This window comes from Aythya fuligula, chromosome 1, assembly GCF_009819795.1.
Source record: "Aythya fuligula isolate bAytFul2 chromosome 1, bAytFul2.pri, whole genome shotgun sequence".
In the NCBI taxonomy this organism is placed as follows: Eukaryota; Metazoa; Chordata; class Aves; order Anseriformes; family Anatidae; genus Aythya; species Aythya fuligula.
Window position 1 is genome coordinate 88410063 of NC_045559.1, and position 21511 is coordinate 88431573.

Sequence of the window (21511 nt, forward strand, 5' to 3'; positions counted from 1 at the left end):
CTGTATTTGTTTGTAGAAAGGACTATGCTGAGATACACGAGAACTTGAAAGAGAAATTGGTTGGAAAGTGAAGCGAAATTGGGTTCCACTGGAGAACTCCCAGAAAGCAAACAAACAGGGAAAAGGGGAGCAGGAGGCAGAAACAATAGGGCTAAAAAGCAGTAACTCCTAAACACCAGAGCTGCTACTGACACAGATGGGGAAAGGCGCTTCTCACAGGGCTGGTTTTTATTCAGCCAATGCCTGTTTAATGGGAGGGAGGAGAAAGACAAGACTGGGGATCGAAAGGGAGCCGGGCGGCGTGATGGAAAGAGTTAAGGCTGGAGTCGCCCTCTCTGAAGTGCTCTGTGATGCTGTGCAGTGTTTCAGCCCCCAGAGCCTTCCTCCTCCTCCTCCCTCCGTGTGTCAGAGTGGGGAGGAGGCGGGTTCTGCTGAGCTGTTAAATCCTGAGTGAAGTCTCCCCCATTTCCAGTGGCCACCGTTGTCTGAGGCTGGTTCGGAGCAGGGTTGGGGTTCCCCTGACATTTCTGGGACTGTAGCCAGCCAAGAAGGGAAGGAGAAGAAAAGACGAGAGTTTTACAACTTGCTTTTGTCTGAGTGTGGAGAAAGGGGAACGGGAAGCGTCCTTTTTTTTTTTTTTCAAACATCACATTCCTGTGTTTTTCTTCAGCCTGGAAAATATATTAATGCTGGTGCTTTCCTCGCTGGAAACAAAGGAGCTAAACTGGACTGAGGAAGCGAAGGAGGCTTGGGGAAGTTTAAAAGAGAGGGACTCGGAGCAGCTGGGAGTTCCCTTTCCTTAAATGAAATCTCTGCCTGTGCGGGTAACCGGCACAGAAAGCAGCCAGACCTGCAGGTAAATGGAGGAGCAGAGATCCCAAAGGAAACTTCCACTCACCTCGTCCCACTTGTCGAGAAGGTGAAGAAGAAAAGAAAGTTAAAAGATACGCAAGTAGACGGATGAGCTCGGGGACCTGCTGGGCTGCGTAAGGATAAATCACCGAGCAGCAGCAAAGCTGTATGGCATTGCTCTCCTTTTAAAGGAAAAAGACGTGAAACCTCATCTCGGGAAGGGGAAGTTCCCTGGGAGTGTAAGTCTCAAGTCAAACTCTTGGCTTTCTCCTCTATGTACTGGACCCTTCCTTTCTCTGTGTGTGTGCTTGCACGTGTGTATGTGAGTGTGAGAGAGAGAAAGAAGGATGTGGAGCACGGTGTCCTTTTGGACAGAGTCATGTTACAGACGGATGATCTCATTTTGCATAAAATGATCCATTTTGTGCTTTCCCCAAAGCAACCAGTAAACTGTAAAACCACCAGGGCAGGGCTGAGGTGTAACCAGCCCCCTTAAATCACTGAAACTACCCAGCCTCTGCTTTGTGGCCGTTGTTTTGTTTTAATCCCTTGTGCGAGATCTCATCACCCTGTTAACATCTAACTTTTTCTCCTCCTCCTCCCCGCAAGCGGATTGCACAATGAACTGGAGGCCAGCTCTCAGCTTGGCCCTGCTGTGGGCAGCGTGGCTAGTGTGCGGCTCTGAGGAGACGGGGAGGCTAGCAGAGAGAGGGAGCCATGGAGCGAGGAAAGCGCCTCTGCCTTACAGGGCTCCGAGCAGCCTCCTGAGAAGGTCTGCAGCATCCCCGAGGAATCTGAGCCCGAATCCCCAACACCCCGTCACCGAGAGGGACTCTTCAGCAGCTCCGAAGGCACCTGCCGGTCTCCTGAAGGAGGAAGCACGTTCCCACCCCAGGGGCATGGGCACCAGGACAAGACGGATACAGAGACTCACAGCCGCGGCCAAATACTCCAAATCCGAGATGATTAAGGACGAAGGGGTGTCTCCAGCCGCACAGTCACGGGTGGCACGCTTCCCCTCGGGGTCAAGTTCCCCCAATGTCCTGGCCAGCTTTGCTGGGAAAAATCGGGTGTGGGTGATTTCTGCCCCCCACGCCTCAGAAGGCTACTACCGGCTCATGATGAGCCTGCTGAAAAATGACGTCTACTGCGAACTGGCCGAGAGGCACATCCAGCAGATTGTGCTGTTCCACGAAGAAGGGGAAGAAGGGGGGAAAGTCAGGAGGATAACCAACGAAGGAAAAATCCTGGAACAGCCACTGGATCCTGCCCTCATCCCCAAGCTCATGAGCTTCCTGAAACTGGAAAAGGGGAAGTTTGGCATGGTGCTGTTGAAGAAAACTCTGCAGGTGGAGGAAAGGTACCCTTATCCAGTCAGGCTAGAGGCCATGTATGAAGTCATTGACCAGAACCCCATCAGGAAAATCGAGAAGATGAGGCAGAAGGGCTTCATACAGACTTGCAAAGCGGCTGGGGTGGAGGGACAGGTGGTTGAGGAAGGCAATAACGGGGGCAGCACCCAACCTACCCCTGGCGGTGGACATGTCCAGGTGCCAGCAAGGAAGGAGGAGCCCAGGAGGAGCAACAACCAGCCGACCAGGACCAAAACCCTGAGGAAACCAATGACGACCACCGTGGCTACTCCTCTGCCCACGGTAAGGACCACAACCCTCCCTACCACCACCACCACCACCCGGGCCACCACCCGCGCAGTGACAACGGCGAGCAGGCCTACGACGACCACTACCCCTCTCCCCACCACGCAGAGGACCTGGACCACGAAGTCGCATACGACCACGGAGTACCACAGGCCGCCGGCGGCCCCCGAGAGCACCACGCCGCGCGTTGCGGCCTCTGAGGACTTCTACTCGCCTGTGTGGAAGGGAAACCGCAGGGACCGGCAGAAACAGCCGGTGGCCACGCGGAAACCAAGCAAAGGTGGCCGGCAGGAGAGCTTCACAGAAGTCCCTACGGCCCCCTCGGTGCACTACACGAAGGCAAGCGTGAGTCGGTTTAAAGATAACCGAACGGACAGGAAGGACTACAACCACAGGGACCTGAACATCACCCCAGGGCAACACAAGCCAACCAAGACTAAACCGCCAAAGAAGAAGGCCCAGGAAAAGATACTGAGCAATGAATATGAAGATAAATATGACCCCAGCAAGCCCGCTAGTCCCCATTTAGAGGAGGAGATTGCAGTGGGCAACGTTCCTTCAAAGAAAGGAAAAGAGTCAAAGAAGCACGAGAGAATGGATAAACCCGAGAAGAAGAAGAAGAAGGACAAGCTGCAGAAGAGTGAGAAGCAGTCCAGGAAGGACAAAGCTGAGAAAAAGAGCAAGCAGGACAAAGACCGCAGCAAGAAAAGCAAGAAGGGGAGCAGGACAGAGAATGAGGATTTCCCCAAGCCCAACAAGAAGCCTTTCTTACAGCCTCCCAGGAAATCAGTGACCGACCTCCTGGAGTACTTTGAAGGCAAAAGGCGGCTCATTGTAAGTAACTTGTTCATCTGAATCTTATTTCATAAATGAAGTCATGTCTCCCTCCTAGTAGGAAAATGAGGAACAAAAAGTTTATGGTGCTTTCGTATTATTCTTTTCAGTTGGGCCTAAGAAGTCAAATCTCTAGACCTGGAGGATCATTTCCAACAGAGAAGCTTTTGTGGCCTCCTGTTGGAAATCCTATGTAGAGTATGAACATATTTCAGACAGGAATTAGGCTAAAACCTTTTCCCAGCCTCTTCCCATAGGCCGCCATATAGCCACCAGATTATTTGGTTTCCAGTGGATATGTGGGTGTCGGGATCTGTACAGTTATGATCGATGAAACAAAGGTCCAGGGTGGATTACATCCACTCATCGCTTTGGGGTACTGGCCAATGTTACCACATTTCAGCGCTCAGCGCATCCTGCCAGCTGGCACACCTGGTTTGTATTGGTGCTGGTGTCCTAAAACTGGAAGTGAGCCACGTGCACTTGGCAGTACAAGCGCACGGCTGATGGAGAATATGCACAAAGGCATATGAGCAGATGCCCTGAGGTAGGATTGTTACATTTCCCATTATTTCTCAAGGGAATTTGGCATTCACATCCCCTAGATATCTTCAGAGATCCCATACAAACCTTATTTCCCCCCCCCCCTGCTGTTTTTATTAAACTATAACTCAATGGTAAGCTTTCAAGCCTTAGAAACTCAGCATGGTCTGGAGTTACTTCTCCCAGGATTTAAGAGTGTTGTATGTTTTTCCAACTACTTATCTAAAAAAACACTTCACCTGGGACAGGAAACAGTTTTAGCTGTAGTACAAATGTTTTTCCTGGCAGATGGCACATACCCTGAAAGGTACACTTTGAAAAATAGTTATTTAAAAATATTATTACAGGAGCTGCTTTCTTGCAATTATTTCACTGCAAGCTGGCCTCTTTGATAATTATTGTCCAGCTGTCAGTGTCACAACATAGTTTTGACTTTGATGCCCCATATTCCCATACAAATAGCTAAGATGCCAAGCCAAGATTTCAACCCCTGGAATTTAATTAATCATTCTGCTGATGATTAACAAACCTGAGTGGAATCCACATTTTTTCTTCCCCTCCCCATTCTTCCAGCTGTAGGGGCTGTGCAGAGCTAGCAGCTATGAGTGAAGAGCTATATATTTGAAAAATTTGAACTTGACTGAATTTTGCAAATATTGCCTGTTAGTTACAAGTTAATCAATAGTTAACTAAGCCGAAAGCTGAGAGAGAAAAACTGCAAGGAAGTTTGGGATCTTAGCCATGTATCTTAATGTTGCGGCTTCCAAGAATATGTGCAGCATCATGACAAATAAAAACAAATATGAAATATGCCAAGAGCGGAGCTTACAGATGTCAGACTGTGAATTCATTACACCAACACAGTCCTAGAAAGTTAAAGGCTGGTCTGAAATTTGAACCTTCTGATACTAGGCCACCTCTCAGCTGGATCTCCAAGAGAAGAGTTGCACAATCTCAGGCTGTCAGACCAGAACTCACTGGGGAGAAATGATAATACCACCCTGCACTTTATTTCTCCAGTATCTAGTGTGACCCTCAGCCTGCTTGTCCTGAAGTTTCTTGAAGGATAGGTTTGATTTGATCAACAGTAAAAGCAGTGGCTGAAGCCTGCCGTCTCTTCCAAAGAGCTTTCCAATACTTTAAATACATATACATGCCTATTTGCATCCCTTCTGATCGAGCTGTTCAGTTCCCTTAGGATAAGTCCTTCCAGCTGGATGATCTTTGCCATTCATGAGTCTTCAAACTCCCTTGCTACAGAATTAGCCCACAGTGATCCAGAAGTGCCTCTACCTGAGCTATTCCCCGTTGCATTGCTATACTATTGTCTATCAGTCTCTTTATGAGACTGGCTCCTAAGGACAGTGTTTTGGTCCTCTCCCAGTACAAAAGAATTTGGAGAGACAGATGCTTTTAAGTCCTACGCATCACTGTGGATTTCAGACTACAGATTTCATTGTGCATTTCAAACACCTAGAGTTTTGAAGGCTAATCCCGGTTAAGTTCAGTTAATGACAGATATAGGACCCAGCTACAAAACCTGAAAAAGCATATGGGCTTTGAGCCCTGCAGCCCCACCCCTCTATGTTGTTTTGTTGCTGTTGCAGTCTTACTTATTTTGAGAAGTCTTGGCTTAGTGACTTTGGTTTTGTTTATTTTTCTGTAGTGATGACATGCAGGCTAATGGATTAAATATAACACATACCTGCACATATATATACACCCATATGCACATACACACACGCATGCAAATGCAGGTAGATAAAATGTATATACTGCCCGGGTTAAAACATTCCTGTAACAAAGCTTTGATACAAAATTTGCTTTGCCTCTTAAATGTTCCCTGCTTTATTCTACAAGGCTTGATAAAGCAGCTCTACTTCAGACTTCACTGTGTGCTTACGGCCACTGAAATTAAGTGGACAATACAAACCAAATACTCTGGTTTTAATCTCAGTCCTCAAATCTTTTTCACGATCCTTTGTTTATTTGAAGTATTTCTGTGCAATTTAAATGCAGTGTATTACATGCTATGGCCCAGAAATCAAATCTTCTTTGTGCCCAATTTTTGTTCACTCTCATGTCCCAGTGCTATAGCTATGGCAGGGGGGCTTTCTATAAACTAGAGTCAGATCTTTTAGGCCCATAAATGCCACCTACATTTCAGTCCATTGATGAACTGGATTTATAAGGAGTGTATCATAAAAATTAGCCTTCAGGCACTACAAACTTAAGAGGGTAGCTAGGAGACAACTGCACCTGATACAGACTGAAGCATAAGTCTGTAATTGAAGGATTCTGGTGATTATTTATGACCCAAAACCATAAAATTCAGACTCCAACTTCCTTTGTGTTTGGGGAATTGGTGGCAGGCACTTGATTGCAGTTCACTAATGCAAGCTAGGATGTTTAGGTTGCTAGAGCTGGGGCTTTCCTCCCCACCTTCAGATGGAAACAGCTGCATAGACTACTGCATATTGTGACACACACATACACACCTTCCTTGGGATGTCTGAATCCTAGTCACTGATGAAGGATCCAAGTTGTGTGCTTTACAATTTTTAAGTCTCTGGTAGGAGACTTTGAAATGAATACAGTACTATAGAGTTAAACAAGTATTCATGAAACCCAAGTTGTATTTGCACTGTGATAGCCAAAATAGCCACAAGGAACTCCTACTGTGAGTGAGTGGGGGGAATCCTAGATTTGTTGCACCCCTCAAGCCCTGACAAGGCAAGGGATAATGGGAGGGTACACTGTTTTCTGTAAAACCCAGTGCCATTTCTTCTACCAGTATTGTGAAGACACAGATGAGCCAGTGCCACTAGCTGGCCATGCTTCCTATGGCTCTCCTGTGACTGCCTGGACACCTTTGGGACAGCTCCATGGAAAACAAATCCCAGTTTGCAGTCAATGACTAGTTCTCCTTCAGTGAAATAGTCACCTGTTTCATTCCTTATATTAAATAAGCTCTTTTTTCTCTGCCACCAACCAGCTGATCACGACTCCCAAGGCGGACAACAACATGTATGTTCAGCAGCGAGACGAATACCTGGAGAGCTTCTGCAAGATGGCAACGAGGAAAATCTCAGTCATTACAATCTTTGGCACCATGAACAACAGCAGCATGAAAATTGACCACTTCCAGCTAGGTTCCGTTTTTTTTTTAACTAATTTCTTTCCACCTTGTGGGCACAATAGCAGATAGCAAAGGGAGAAATTTCCCCAGCTTGGGTCAAGATCTAAGCAAGACTATTTGTTGTGGTATAGCAGCACTTTCAAACCCATTCTTCCTCTTCCATGCTGACTACCCCCACTTCATATTTACGTAAGTGCCTCTGGTATTTTCCATGCTTGGGCTTCCAGTGCTGTAACTTGAGCACCTCCAGCTTTCTTTGTGGGAATTTATAAAAACAGTAGAACAGTCAAACAGTGAAAAGGCCTAAAAATGTGACAAGGGCATGGGACAGAAGGTGGAAGTTAGGCTCAGTTCTACCAATAACTTGAATACCAACCTCACTGTCTAACTGAATGGCTGTCCTAACACAACTCCACCATTGGTTTTGCAGTATGTTTGACATGGGTGGCCTATAAAGTAAACATACTTGCTAGCATGTTTTAAACACTGTTTAAAGAAACTGGCTATTGTCATGAAGGAGAGGAGGCTGGCAACAGAAGAGGCTGAAGGGAAACATTTGAGATTATATTCAGAATGGCCCAAGCTAATCCTGTTTTGAATTTCAGTATTGTTACCTCCCTGTCCTGCCATGTAACATTTTCTTATGCCTTTTCTCTCCTTACAAAGACATGGAAAAAGATGAATTTTGTGGAGGCACACTAAACCCAGGACAGAGAGAGAAGTGTGCTAGGTAGACCCCTTGCCATGAGTTCTTTTCCTCCCCAGGATCAGTTTCTCTAGGCCTAACAGCTGATTTTGAGATGTTCACAAAGTGAGTATTCACCACAGGAGAGGCCCAGGCACATTTTCCCTTTTCTGCTAGTAAAGAGGTAGGAGATTTCAGCCATAGTCTCGAGGTACGTACAACCTTACAAATTTGCACCAGCATACCTGAATATTTACCATTTAATTGTTTAGCATTTTAATTCCTACAGCCTCTCTTTACCCTTAAAGCAAGACACCCATGGGTGTGACTGCTAATTGCTGCCTGTCCCAAAGAGGTTAACCTTTGGAGGCACTGTAAATCAGAGTATGCAGGTCTTGCAAAGTAGCTCATTCAGACTTCTCTAGTACTGCTTTCTTTACACGGATGTTCCCATATCTACAGGTGGCACAGAGCATCTACCTCTCTTAGGTAGATGAAAAGCTACCTAAGTTTACCTGAATCTACCTGAAGATCTTCGGTAGATGTCTTTGAAAACAACTGGTGTCGGTGCTCAGGTCCTGGGGAAACACCCACCAAAACCAGCAAGAGCTTTTCCTTTAATTATGGTGGGGTTTGGACAAAGACTGCAGGTCCAAGTCCAGCAAAGCACTTAAGCTTAGGTATCTCTTGAAGCATGTAAACAGCCCTGTTGCTGTCTGCATCTAATGGTTAATACAGCTTAAGTGCTTTGCTGGACCAAAGCAAAGGAATAGTATGAGCACTACTCACTTTACTTATAATTCGCCACATCTTTCCTCTGGAAGTTTGTTTGGTTTTACCAGACCTTGGGAAGAGATGTGAGATGGAATGGAAAGCTCAGGGCCACATGATGCTCCCATCAACCGTCTCTCTCGGGGTATTTCAGGTCTGGCATACGACCAGCCAGAAAATTACCGAACTATGCCTGGCTTCCAGCCATGCCTCCAACATCTCAGAGGGGACCTAATTGGAGAGCAGCAGACTTGTGTCCCTGAACAACAGGGAGTCACATATCCAGCCAGAACGCCCGTTCGTGCACCTCCTTGACAAATCTGGAGTGGCACAGGATTTTCCACATCAGGCCAAGGTTTCTCAAGGTCACTTTTTGTGTACCTAGACCAAGCTGTCTGTCCGTGGACTTTTTAGGTTTATATATAGCTCCTGGCTAATAAACAGGCATGCCCTCTGTCATAGACCATGTCAGAGTGACAGGCCCTTTCAGCCTGTTCCAAACTTAACTTACACCCAAACTTTCCCCAAACCACACAAACGTGTGTAACAGAGGAAATCTCATAGGAGGAATTAACTTGTTAAAGAAAAGCAGGATATAAGCAGGGTATAAGTTAAACTTTACATGAAAACTCACCTTACATTTTTGCTCAGAATGCCTGATCATGAACTTTTAAAAAAGTTTAATTAATGCAAACACCTTTCTAGACCCACAGAAAAGATTTTTCACCTGAAATTTCAAATACATTTAGAAGCAGTTAATGAAAGAGCTTATTAACGCTGTTTGGCCTAGATCAGCTCATCCTGAAACCAAAGAGCATCTCCCAGTTCCCCACTGGAATGACAGAAAAGCTGAGAACTCAGTGCAGAGTTCTCTTCACCCCAAATCGTCCTTTTGGTCTCTTTCCCCAGCTCCTGGGAACTGGGTTTTAGTGAACTAAACAGCAGCCCCAGGCTAGAACACACCCATCCCATAACCAAAGCCAGCACCCAGCCTATTAGACCACTGCACTGCCACGACAAATTGCTGAATCTGCAACCTCGTTTGAACTTTTTTGTAAAGAGTAACTCATCTTCCCATGTCTAGCTGCTAAAGATGTACAGAGAAAAATTTCTACTCTTTCAGGGACATTTCCAGAAACAGCAGAGAAGATTTTGCAGGTGGTATCAGGCAGTCCCAACCCTGTTGTTACTTAGGCTGACCCCACATATCCTTTATGACAGTGAAGGATAGGGACAAGTAATTAATTGGAAAAATATTAGATTTTTTAGTTTAATTTATTTTTTTCCTCCCTAGAAATCACTTCCAGGTTTGCGAGGCAAGCCAGTCCTTGTGGCTTTTTTCCCCAAAAACATTTTTCTCTGTCATTCTTGTAATTTAATTTTCTTTACACTGTGTTGAAAGACAATCTCCCAACAGTGCAACTTGAGTGCTGTCTTCATGTTGATATCTACAGTGTTTAAAGCAGAATAATGCCATGGGTCAGTTTGTGTAAAGTACTGCACCACAGTTGTTTTCCATCGTGTTTCATGCTAATTCCTCTTACATTATTCTACCTCCATACAGGCCAATTGGATAACCCTGATTCTGCTTTGGGAGAAATTTGCAGGCATTAATATGAATTTTAGTCTATGTTGTAATAGTCATGCTTGATTCAAGTAAGATGTAAATCTTGTTTATGAAGCATTGATGCATGATTTACAGATATTTTTAAAACTGAATAACCAATTAGCACATCCAGCAAAACGTCTAATGTGGGATTTACAACACTGCCTGTAATTCTTAACAAAACTTTCAGCTGAGGTACATAAACCCATGCACAACCATATAAATTATGCATACAGCATGATTACTTACTATAACCAAATTGCAACATTTGCTGTTTTCATTTTTCTGTAAGAAGCGGGTCCAAAGTATGAAACCTAAAGGGCAGTTTCTGCTTTGGACATCTTCCCAAAGATGTAATTCAGAAGCTCCATCCAGCCTCTTACACAGATGAGACCTATTGCAAAACTTGGATCAGATCAATATGCTCCTGGGGACTGTGGATGTTTAGAAAATAGCTTAAAATTCCCTATTGTTTAATGAGTCAAATATTGTCAAAATATACATATGTTCTTGAAAAAGTATTTTCTGCTGCTGTATGCTCAACTCAGATGTCTGTTTGCTGGTGAATAATGGTGGGGCAGGGGATGGGAAAGTTGGGCCTCTGGATCCCAGCTCTTGACCGGCTGTGGTGTCTCTGTTTGACTTCAGGCAGGTCACTTACGCCAGGGCTGGGATTGTTAAGTGTGGATATGAATATTTATAACCCGGAGCTGTCACAGGGAATAAACAAGTAACATTTGCAGACAGCTCTCTGGCCCCCAGGTGACAGGGTGCTTCATTTCACTTTTTGTGTGACTTAGCCTGGCTTTAGCTTTCCAGGCACACGGTTTCATACAGAACCCAGTTCCAGCACTGTCACAGTTGTACAGTGCTGTGCTGGATGCTGAGCTGACGACATGGAGGCTTTCAGGACTTGACCCTAATGCACTCTGGCTCTAAGGGAAGTAAGGAACCTCATTACCTCCACAGGCTTGTCTTGTACACGTTTCAGATCTCTGTCATATGTCACACAGCTCTAACGTCGCAAATGTATACTGCGAATTTCTTTTGGTATTTGCCACCAAATGATGGCAAATCGTTTGAAAATGGTGAAATGGGCAAAATTTTGGAGTGATCAGATTAGTGAATTTTCATGTTAAGCACAGGAAAAGAGGCATAAAGTTTTGAGTTAAAAATCTTTTCAAATATTTGGTTCTTATCCATCTGTAGAACTTGTAGATTTAATAACTCTGTAATTTTCAAAATGAAATTACAGTCTGCTTTTTTTCCAAGCCTGTCCGAATGTTTTCTTAGGGTAGAGCAACACATATATACAAAATCATTGTCAAAATGATGTTTTTTCCCATTAGGATACTAGAATGGGAAATTAACATCGGCAAGCAGTTGGAGGAGTGCCACAGCAGGGTATTTGTGGAGACCTAGAGCTAGAGCTGCAGTATTCAAGATACATAAAACATTTTCTGGTTTCTTGTAGTCACTAAACATCCCGTCATTTTTTAAGACTGGAAGACTCTCTAGAGTCCTGGCCAACTTTAAGTTGTTCTAACTATATATTACTGACCCAAATTCTCTATGCTGTTTCATTTGGATGTGGTGCTTTCCAGCTCCTGTCCTAAACTGTCAAACAGTTTCTATTTTCTACTGCAGAAGTGGCTGCATTTCAGGAGCTGGAGAAATGATTAACACATGCATATAAATGTATAAATACATCGAAAACATCTTACCAGAAAAGAGCAGGCAACCAACATTTTTCGAAAGTAGAAAAGTTGAATGCTGTAGTACACGTGCCCTAGGGAAAACTGATTTTCTGACAATACTGGGATTAAAACCTGGCAGCTAAAAGACACAGTGCCATAGTGGTGGTTTTGAAGATCTTGCCAGGGCAGTGGGAAGAGGGCTTCTGGAAGATGAACCTCCCCCTTTCTTTCAAGGTGAAATTGAAGTCAGCATGCTGTGCAACTCCATGACTATTTTTATTTCTCCTGTTTTGTATTAAGATAATGAAAAGCCCATGAAAGTGATAGAGGATGAAGATCTTGTGGATCAGCAGCTTATCAGTGAGCTGAGGAAAGAGTATGGGATGACCTACAATGACTTCTTCATGGTGCTGACAGACACTGACATGAAAGTCAAGGTGAGGGTTTTGACTATTGGAAAGAAAAGGCGTTGGAAAATATGAAAATAAAATACAGGAAATTATAGGCTTGCATGTCAGGCACATAACTGAGTGATGCAGAACTTTGTCATCGCTGGGTGACAAGAGAAAGGACAGTAAGAGAAATTTTCAGGAATCAGCTGCCTTCGTGTTCTGCAGATGAGGGATTTCAGGAATTGTGGTTTTCTGCTGGGATGGTGAGTCGACACCACAAAGGCTAGGAGTCTCTGGCAGGGGGGTTTAATGCAGTACGTGATGTCCTAAAAGAGCATGGTTGCTCAACAAGATGACAACATATTGTATATGGACAATACTCTAGTTGAAGGGCCCTACAAAAGAATATGTTGACAATTCGTTGCCTGCACCAGCCTGCCCTTATCACATTGGACAAGTACTCACAATATGTCACTTCCAAAGAAGAGTCTGACTGCTAAAATAAGAGTATTTCCATGATTTATAACCTGTTCTAGGCCTTGTTACCTGTGTGTAAATGGGGATATTTTAATCTCTGTATATCCTGCTGTGCCGTGATTCATGCAAAATGACTGCTACTATGTGCTTTCTTTTTCCATTCGTTCTTCTTGCTTACCAGCAATACTATGAAGTACCCATAGCAATGAAGTCCGTGTTTGATTTGATCGACACCTTCCAGTCGAGAATTAAAGACATGGAAAGACAGAAAAAAGAGGGCATTGTCTGCAAAGAAGATAAAAAGCAATCCCTTGAGAGCTTCTTATCCAGGTATTACCTTCTGCACTTATCTGTTATTAGTTCCAGTAATTTCTGTTTTACTGGAAAAATACCTATCCAACTACTTTTACAATTTTTAATATAGATTTCTCCGTATTAACAGCGTTAAGCAAGTACAGAGATGCAGCCACAGCACCATGCACTCTTGCACAGAGCACTAAAAGTCAGCATGCACGTCATATTTCCTGACTGACTGCACATTTTTTGGACGCTAACTTTCTATATCTTGGTTCCCCCACCATGACATGGAGATAACAGCACTGATTTGCATTAGAATGGCAAATAAGGATTAATTCACAGATGTCAGCTCAGTGTTTTGAATGAAGCACAGTGTTGATATTTCAACCATTAACCACGACAATCACATTAATCCCATTCTAATCCCTTCCATGGAGCTTGAATCAGTAATTAATTCTCTGTAACTTCCTTCTTATCCAGCTTGAGATAACAGTTGGTCTTCACCAGTATTAGTCATATATAGCATTAAAGGTCTTGCAGATGTCTCTTGTAAAATGTCTGAGGCCTTCTGTAGCAAGACAGTTTTGTTTATGCAATCTCTATATGCTGTGTTACTGCTCTACCTGTGAAACCTAAATACTGGGAAATAAACATGTCTGGACTGTGGGAAGATTCAGATCCAAAGAACAGCTGTGCAGCTATGGCCCTCTCTGTTAAAGGGTAATTTACATAAAATTTGGGCTCCCTCATCACTGCAGGCTTTACCTGCTACTACTGCATCCTCCTCACCTAATATCAAAATCCTTGGGGGGTACACTTTTAATGCTAGCTGGCTATGCAAATAATCGAGACAGCATGATGTGGTACGACTTGAGGGCGAATGGAGCAACAGGCAAATGAATAGGTTGTTGGTTCATAAACATTTTAAAATTCGATGGCCACTTCAATGAAAAGAGAACATTTAAGATGTACCCCACCCGCCTCACCACCTCCTGTTTAGGTCTCAGTGATTCATCTTCAAGACCACCAAGAAGAACCACAGTTTGGAAACAGCTGCCCAACACAAGAAAGGGCTTGTATGCTGGGAAGTGGCAGCTCCCAAACCCTTCTTAGCTTGCAAACAGCCCTGGTAATAAACACACTAGAAAAACAGGCAGGAAAAATGCAGAGTGGTACATCTATAAACAGAACTGCCACTGCACAGAATACATCTGCTGTCTGTGAAATAGGCATCAAGTATCGGGTGGACTTCACTAGCCATGATAACTGGCCAGATTCCCAGCAAGATTCATTCCAGCTTTGTCCAAGATTATCTTCCCGGCTGAGCAAGGGTCCTGGCATCATCTCCATGGTGTTGCTCATTTGGGAGATCAGTTATAATAATGCAAACGTTGTTCTTAAAAACCGTGGCTGGATTGAAAGAATACTGAGACCTAGAACTCACTTGAGTAATGCTTAAAAGCCACATGTACCAGCAGGAAATCCTTGAGTTTTGGGGGAGAGAGTCTTCCTGTAGTCCCAAGACACCGTCTGTGTTGCTCTGGGCTCACAGAAGAGAAGGGGATGCAAAATGAGGTGGAAGAACAGGGTGCACACAGGGAAGGATCTGGCACATTTGCCAGGACAGGAGTATTGTTCAGATGTGTGCTCAGATGTCAGGAATAAGGCATAAATCTGTACATTAGTATTAGTAAACTAACAGCTGTGAAGGGCCAACTAAATTAATTTCTCAGTAAGGTGTGACCCCAAACAAGCACACCAGGTATTAGGCTTGTCTGGGGCATGAGGATAGACAGCTTGAATGATTCTCAAACCTTTTCAGCTCTATGTATCTACAAAACAGATATTCAAAAAATAGAAAGTCATCATTAGAGTATCTTAAAGCAGCTCACAGGCAAGACATCATTCTGATTTATGCCCTAGACAAAATGTGATCCAATGTTTGTAGTCTCAGTCCTTGTTTACAGACAGACAGGTGTTTTTGCTGTACAAAATACCACAAAGATTTTTTCGCATACTTTCAAAATAATAAGAAAATTTCTCTCTTTTCTTCACATAACATATACGACTCTTAATGCTCCTCATTCCTATTCACATATACACATGCCCATGTTTCTTACTTGTTCCTCCTGGACAAGATTAAAATTTGCTTTTTCAAGCATTTGCTTTTTTAATTATGAAAATACAAGCATCATCAATCAGTCAACAAGACAAAATATTAGTCAGGAGCATCCTCTGCTCTTTCAGCAATTTCTTCTATGACTTTGAGCAAGTCCCACTTTATTTCCTGCTTCTCTCAAGTGGAATAGCGTTGATCCATTGCATTAGCCTTTATTTTGAGATCTTCATTTGGTGCTGTGGAAAGGCAGGCTATTATTGTAACAGGGTAACATCTGCATCCATTTAAAACATCATTTCCTGCTATAAAAATATCCCCGCAGCTTTGCAAATTCCTATAAATCTGATTTATTTAGGTTTAGTGGAGAAATACCTTGATTCAAAAAAGGGGTTGTTTGGAGAATATTAAATAACTCTGTAGTTAGAATTTTTAAAGGCTTCAAGTGTCCCTATGGCATCACCTTCCTTTGAGAGTAAAGGTGATACTCAGCACACAAGTTTGGTTAGATGAGACATCCTAGATTAAAGGAAAATATTGCCCTATGGATGCCTTATATACTCACAGGCTCATACTGCCACATATATGTAAACAAGCTTAGATTTAAAAACACACTAAAGGTATTTCGAGTGAATGTGGTAAAGAAGAAAAAGAGGTCAGCGACTATTTACACAGAAGTATGAGTTATGTCTGAAATGAAGATACACCCTAATTCCCAGACAACCCTTGGACTGCAAAATCACTGAGCAGTTCCAGGAGCAGTGAATGACACAAAAGCTAAAGTGTCTAGTGAGAAATTCTACAGGAATCTTTTTTGCACTTGAATACACAATTCTCAGCACTGTTATATCTACCAAAGGTGGCTTAGAGCAAAGATCAGAAGCTTTGCGGTGTTTGTTTGGCCAAACTGCAGCAAAACTGCAGATGCTTTGAGTTCTGGAGCTGTAAAATTTCAAACAGGCTTTATCCTCTCCCAGTGATGGATGGAACTGGAAAGATCTCCCACCCAGCTGTTACTCAGAAGCTGCGAGAGATCTCACATATCTCAGCCCACACAGCACAGGAAGGCGTTGTGATGGTTCCCTGTTGAGCTCCTTTCTCTTTCCAGGTTCCGCTGGAGGAGGCGGCTCGTGGTGATTTCTGCTCCCAGTGATGAGGACTGGGCTTACTCCCAGCAGCTCGCTGCTCTCAGCGGACAGGCCTGTAATTTTGGTGAGTCAAAGGAAATAATATTCTTGCTCCCCAAAACCACATCCTTTCTGGTGATGTGATGGATTCCTTTGCTCAAGTCTGACACTAGACAATCCGAGGAGTCTGACAACTGGAAAGTTTGCTGTAGCTACTCCAAATATAACTGGAAAATACTGTGCTAAGCAGGTAGCACAGTGCTCTCTGACAGCTAACACCACTAAACCAAGTGTTCCCTGGAATCCTTTGGGTGAAGCAGAAAGGTGAGCACTCTGAAGCTTCTCTTCAGGCTTACAGTTCAGAAAATCAGTAACACAACCACTTCAGCTTGCGTATCTTCTTACTGAACAAATAAATGATGCAATGCTTTAAGATCCTTTGCAGATCCCAGTAGCCATCTCAGACCTAGGTCAGGTACTAGGGAGATGCGTGGATGTCAGCTGTTTTGTGTTGTTGTTGTTTGTTGTCTTTTTTTTTTCTGTCCTGCTCCATTTCTTAAACCTGTAAAAAATCTTAATGGAAGCTACTTCAACCCAGTAACAATCTTTCCAGTCCTCTAACCAGGTACTTAAGATCCAGCTCCATGGTCAGTGGAGAGACAGAATGAAATGTCCTATCCCAAAGCCATTACTTCAATACATTCCACTTATGCCCTAAGAGAGGTTTGCACAGTGTTACTGCTACGCTGTCTGTTCATTCGTCATCACCTGGCTTCCATTTGGAGTTTCAGCATCATCTGATTTAGTAGCTACCAATGTAAACTGTGTCATGGACCACCGGTAAAATCCTTTCTGAAGAACAGAACATGATGTTAACAGTTAATTCCACCCTTTGTTTAGGACAGCCTGAAAGAGATCCAGTGAGTTGCTGAAGCATTTGTTCTCAATGGTTTTTCCCAACCAAGTGATGTTTCTAAGCATCTTATCTCCAAGTTGTAAAAACAGTTACAGAAGACTTTGTAGATCATATAGACTCTTACTTCATGAGCAGTTTCTACGGTCCCTAAGGTCTTCAAAGCAGAGGCAGCAGTCCAAGCCTTGCTCAGAACAAATGAAAGAAGTGAATGCCTGTCCTAAGCCATTCACTGCAGTGATCTGTGGTGATTATATTGCCTCTAAGTACTTTCCTGCAGTGTGGATGACAAGTAAGAACTTTACTGGTGAACAAAACAGTGCCGAGACATTCTGAATTTGGGGGTGGCTTTTGCAGTTTACTTGTATGTCTAATGCCTGTATCCCTATGGTACTGAATGACATCAAGTGCTGTTGTCCTTGGGATGAGCAACTCTTTTTCATGGAGGACTGCTGAGACTGGCTCCTAATTCAGCAAGCATAAACCTGGCTGATTAAACTGAAATCTGCCCAAGAATGTGCATAAAGATTGGGTCTCACTCAAAATCTCCTTCGTTTCCTCCACAGGTCTACGGCATATAACTATCCTCAAATTGCTAGGAGTTGGAGAAGATATTGGCGGTGTCTTAGAGTTGTATCCAATTAATGGTAAGTGACCGTTTCCAGTTTCTTCAGTATGACCTATGAAGGGCATTATGCACTTTAAGTGTTTTTTTTGCTGTGATTTCTTTAGAGGGCTGGATATGACTAGGATTACATATTTATTTTTTTTCCCGAAACAAACAAACAACAAACAAAAAAAGAAGGCACACAAGCAAACAAGCTTTCTTGGCACAACTGTGCTAAATATTATATAGAATATTTTCAGAATAGAAAAGCCCAAAGATGATCTGGAAAGCATCTCATATCTTTATCTTCCTTAAACATACAATCACAAGTATAATCCTCTGCCTGTACTACTGTTAATGACAAAGAAATGTTCAAGCATGAACATTTGATCATGTTCATGATCAAGAGTTGGCAGAGCTTATAGAACATATACCTAACACATTCTGTTTTATGGGTCTATCATTAATCTTCCTATGTGTTTGCATCCCAGCAGACTAATTCAGGCAGATATTCTTAGGAGAACCCTCTGTCAGGAGAATTTCAGGGTACATTTCAAAGGCAATGGTTTCCTCTACTACCTAATCCCAACGACTACCTATCAGTGAAGATATGAGGACAAGAAGCAACTTATTCATTCCACTGCTATTTTCACAGTGCTGTACATGAAAGCATCTCAGCCCTCCTAGCCCCATACAGATACAAGTCCAGGCCTACGAAAGAGTAAGAATAGAGAAAGCAGATATGATACTTCTTTCTTCAACACCTTTGTATTCATTTACTTTTTGCTGAAAACCTTAGTCCTACATGCGAAGCAGCCCTTCCCCCATTTTGTCAATGTACTTTCCTAACCTCCCTTTGAATTAACCCTTGAATTCCCCCTTTGAATAGCACCTACACCTACCTGCAAAAGCTCTGCAGATCTGCAAGTCACCTTTTATTTGAAATGAACATGACCCTCTCTGCAGTGGCATTCACAGTTCTGTAGACCTTCACCCAGCCCGTTTGTTTTACAGACTAGAGTCTTGACTGACTTGGTCCTTTCTCATACGGAGTCTATCCAAGCCTGTGATTATCCTTACTGCCTTTCTCTGATTTTTTTTCCAGTTATTCAAGGTTAGAGAATCAGAATTGTGTACAGTGTTCAAGATGGACACAAGCAATACGTTTTAATGATAGTCTCTCTTCTTTTTTGTATTATTTTCCTTATAGCTTCTAATATCTGTTTTGGCTTTTGGCAATTAGTGAGTAGTGAGCAACCCTTTCAAGGAACTGCCTTTCATAACCCTAAGCTCTCTTCTAGAACGGCACTAGTCCCAGCACATGCAACTATGAACTTCACTGGTTACCTCCCTCCACTCCAGAAAATGATTATATATTATTCCTACCTTGTTTCTGCCTTCCAACCATATTATCAAAGTTTCTTTTGAAGTCTTCTGGAAATCTGCATTGCCTGTATCAGCCAGACTACCTTTAGCTATCTGATTGCTGAGACTTGCTACTAAGCCAACTTTCTCAGGTTTCTTTCCTAGGTGTCCACTGATTCTAATTATCTTATACTTTCTACCTGCTTACTTGGTACAAGCTTCATGTTTAAAAGCCCAGAGTTTACCAAACCTACACCAGAACATGTTTTTAAAGTGGGCATGGCATCTGCCACATCCCATAATTCACACATAATTCCAGTTCAAGACTGAAGTTCCACACTAACATTAATGACTCAGAGAATTTATCCTGCAATTCTCCACACAATCACATTTCCATTCCCGTGGTTTCTTTCAGCGTGACTGTTTTTGACATATGCCTTCTGCATACATGAACTGGGACTCAAGCCACATGGGAGTCAAAGATATACATGCATGTTGGGTGAGGAAAAGGTGTGCCACACCACAGCAGCTTCAGCCTAGAGGAAAAAGACAAATTTACTAACCCTAACAAAACTGTTAAAAATACAGCTTTGGTTTCTTTGCAGCAGTCTTACATGTCAGAACCAGGAAATCCTAAGATGCAAATAAGGATCTTACATTGCCAGCATTGGACTGTATCCTATCTCACACTGCAAATTCACTGAGCTACTAAAAATCGTCACTGTTGCCTAACCAAAATGTCAACGCTGTTTTATGTAATCCCTTTTTTAGGAAGCTCTACTGTAGACCGAGAAGACATCCCCGCTAATTTGGTGAAAGACATCCGAAATTACTTCCAAATTAGCCCAGAATATTTCTCCATGCTTCTAGTCGGGAAGGATGGAAACGTCAAATCCTGGTATCCTTCTCCAATGTGGTCCATGGCAATCGTGTACGACCTGATCGACTCCATGCAGCTTCGGCGACAGGAGATGACAATTCAGCAATCGCTCGGCATGCAGTGCCCAGACGACGAGTATGGTGGGTATGGTTACCATAGCTATCACCAGGGATACCAGGAAGGTTATCAAGATGACTACCGGCACCATGGAAGTTACCACCATGGATACCCGTACTGAAAAGAGCAACTTAGCCTCTGACCGCCCCGTGCCTGTCTTCTAATAGCTATCCAAGCAATAGGTGGCCAGTTGCTGAAAGTTTTTCCAGGCCACCTAGATATCCATGCCTCCTCCTTCCACTGTTCAGTCAAGGGACTCTGGTCATTTGCCTTCTCAAAAATGCAGAAGCCTTTACAGTGAAGCAACTCAAACCAGTAGTATTGAAGCTTTAAACAATAAAGACTCCTTTATATTTTTAATCCTTTATAAACAAAGGGCATCAGCAGTTGCTGTTTGTTTGTATTAAAACCAAACAAAATGTCCCCGCAGCCTCAGTCCATGGACAATACTACAGGGCAGGAGACAAACTGTCCAACAAATACTGCAATGCTCTTTGTAATATTTTTTCTAAGGAGAAAAAAAAAATATTTATTGGAAAGCAAGAATTTTGCATTGTGCTGATGAAGACAAGCAAAGAATCACACTGCAGGACTTTCCCAAAAAAAGGAAATGTTAAGGAAGTAGCATGTGGCAGGTTCTTTAATAATAAAACTTCTTTTGAAATAGCTTGTCTGAAAAGACAGCAACCCTCCTACGATGCATCAGCATTGTAGTTGGCTGATTTTGCCAATGAAAGTAAGAATTTATGGCTATGGCAGGACTCATTCCAATACAATACAATGTAAAGTTCTCTTAATCTCAAAGCTTGCTGCATGGCCATTAATTCTTTTAATTGGGGTTCCTGTTCTTTTAGGTCCTGCCTACCTGGCAGTTAATGAGAGCTAAGTGGAAACACCAACCATACAGTATTGACTGAAATACAGAAAACTGAAAAGTATTATTTTCCATCAGAAAAAAAAAACATTCTCATTCACGTATTTTAAACAAGTTGTAACTAGCTCTCTATAGTAATGTTCTTCAGTAAACTATTGCTCTAAATTTCAAATTTCTTTCTACCTCTTCTCGTACCCTCCCCCATAAAAAAAAAATCTGGACTAAATGTTTATAGAATTGTTTGGGTATAATTTGATTTGCTACTAAACCAGCTGTATTTCTGCCATGTCTTCTGGAATGGTTTCCTTCTCCCTGGTGCCTTTGGGCATTGGATCTGTTGCACCATGCTACTCCGCTGAAATCAGCTGCAGGAACTCCATGCACAGCCATGCCTCCAATACCATTTTGGTTAGATTTCTAAAACTTAACCCAGCAGTATGATTAAATACTATCTTGAAGTGACGGCATCATGCAAACCTTCATAGTGGCACAGCGGTCACTTCTAATGTTTCGGACACACCTGACCATGCACATTTCTTTTTTATAATCCAGTGGTGCACA

The 21511-nt window shown here is 43.0% G+C and overlaps 1 protein-coding gene across 1 annotated transcript; it reads left to right on the forward strand.

Moving 5' to 3' along the window:
• The first annotated feature begins 660 nt into the window (after window positions 1-660).
• Window positions 661-21238, forward strand: CCDC80 (coiled-coil domain containing 80). The gene is made up of 8 exons (XM_032207503.1): window positions 661-1091; window positions 1462-3344; window positions 6883-7039; window positions 12086-12222; window positions 12836-12984; window positions 16176-16279; window positions 17674-17754; window positions 19851-21238. The coding sequence occupies exons 2-8, from the start codon at window positions 1473-1475 to the stop codon at window positions 20195-20197; spliced, it is 2847 nt and encodes a 948-aa protein (XP_032063394.1). The 5' UTR covers window positions 661-1091; window positions 1462-1472; the 3' UTR covers window positions 20198-21238.
• The last annotated feature ends 273 nt before the right edge of the window (window positions 21239-21511 follow it).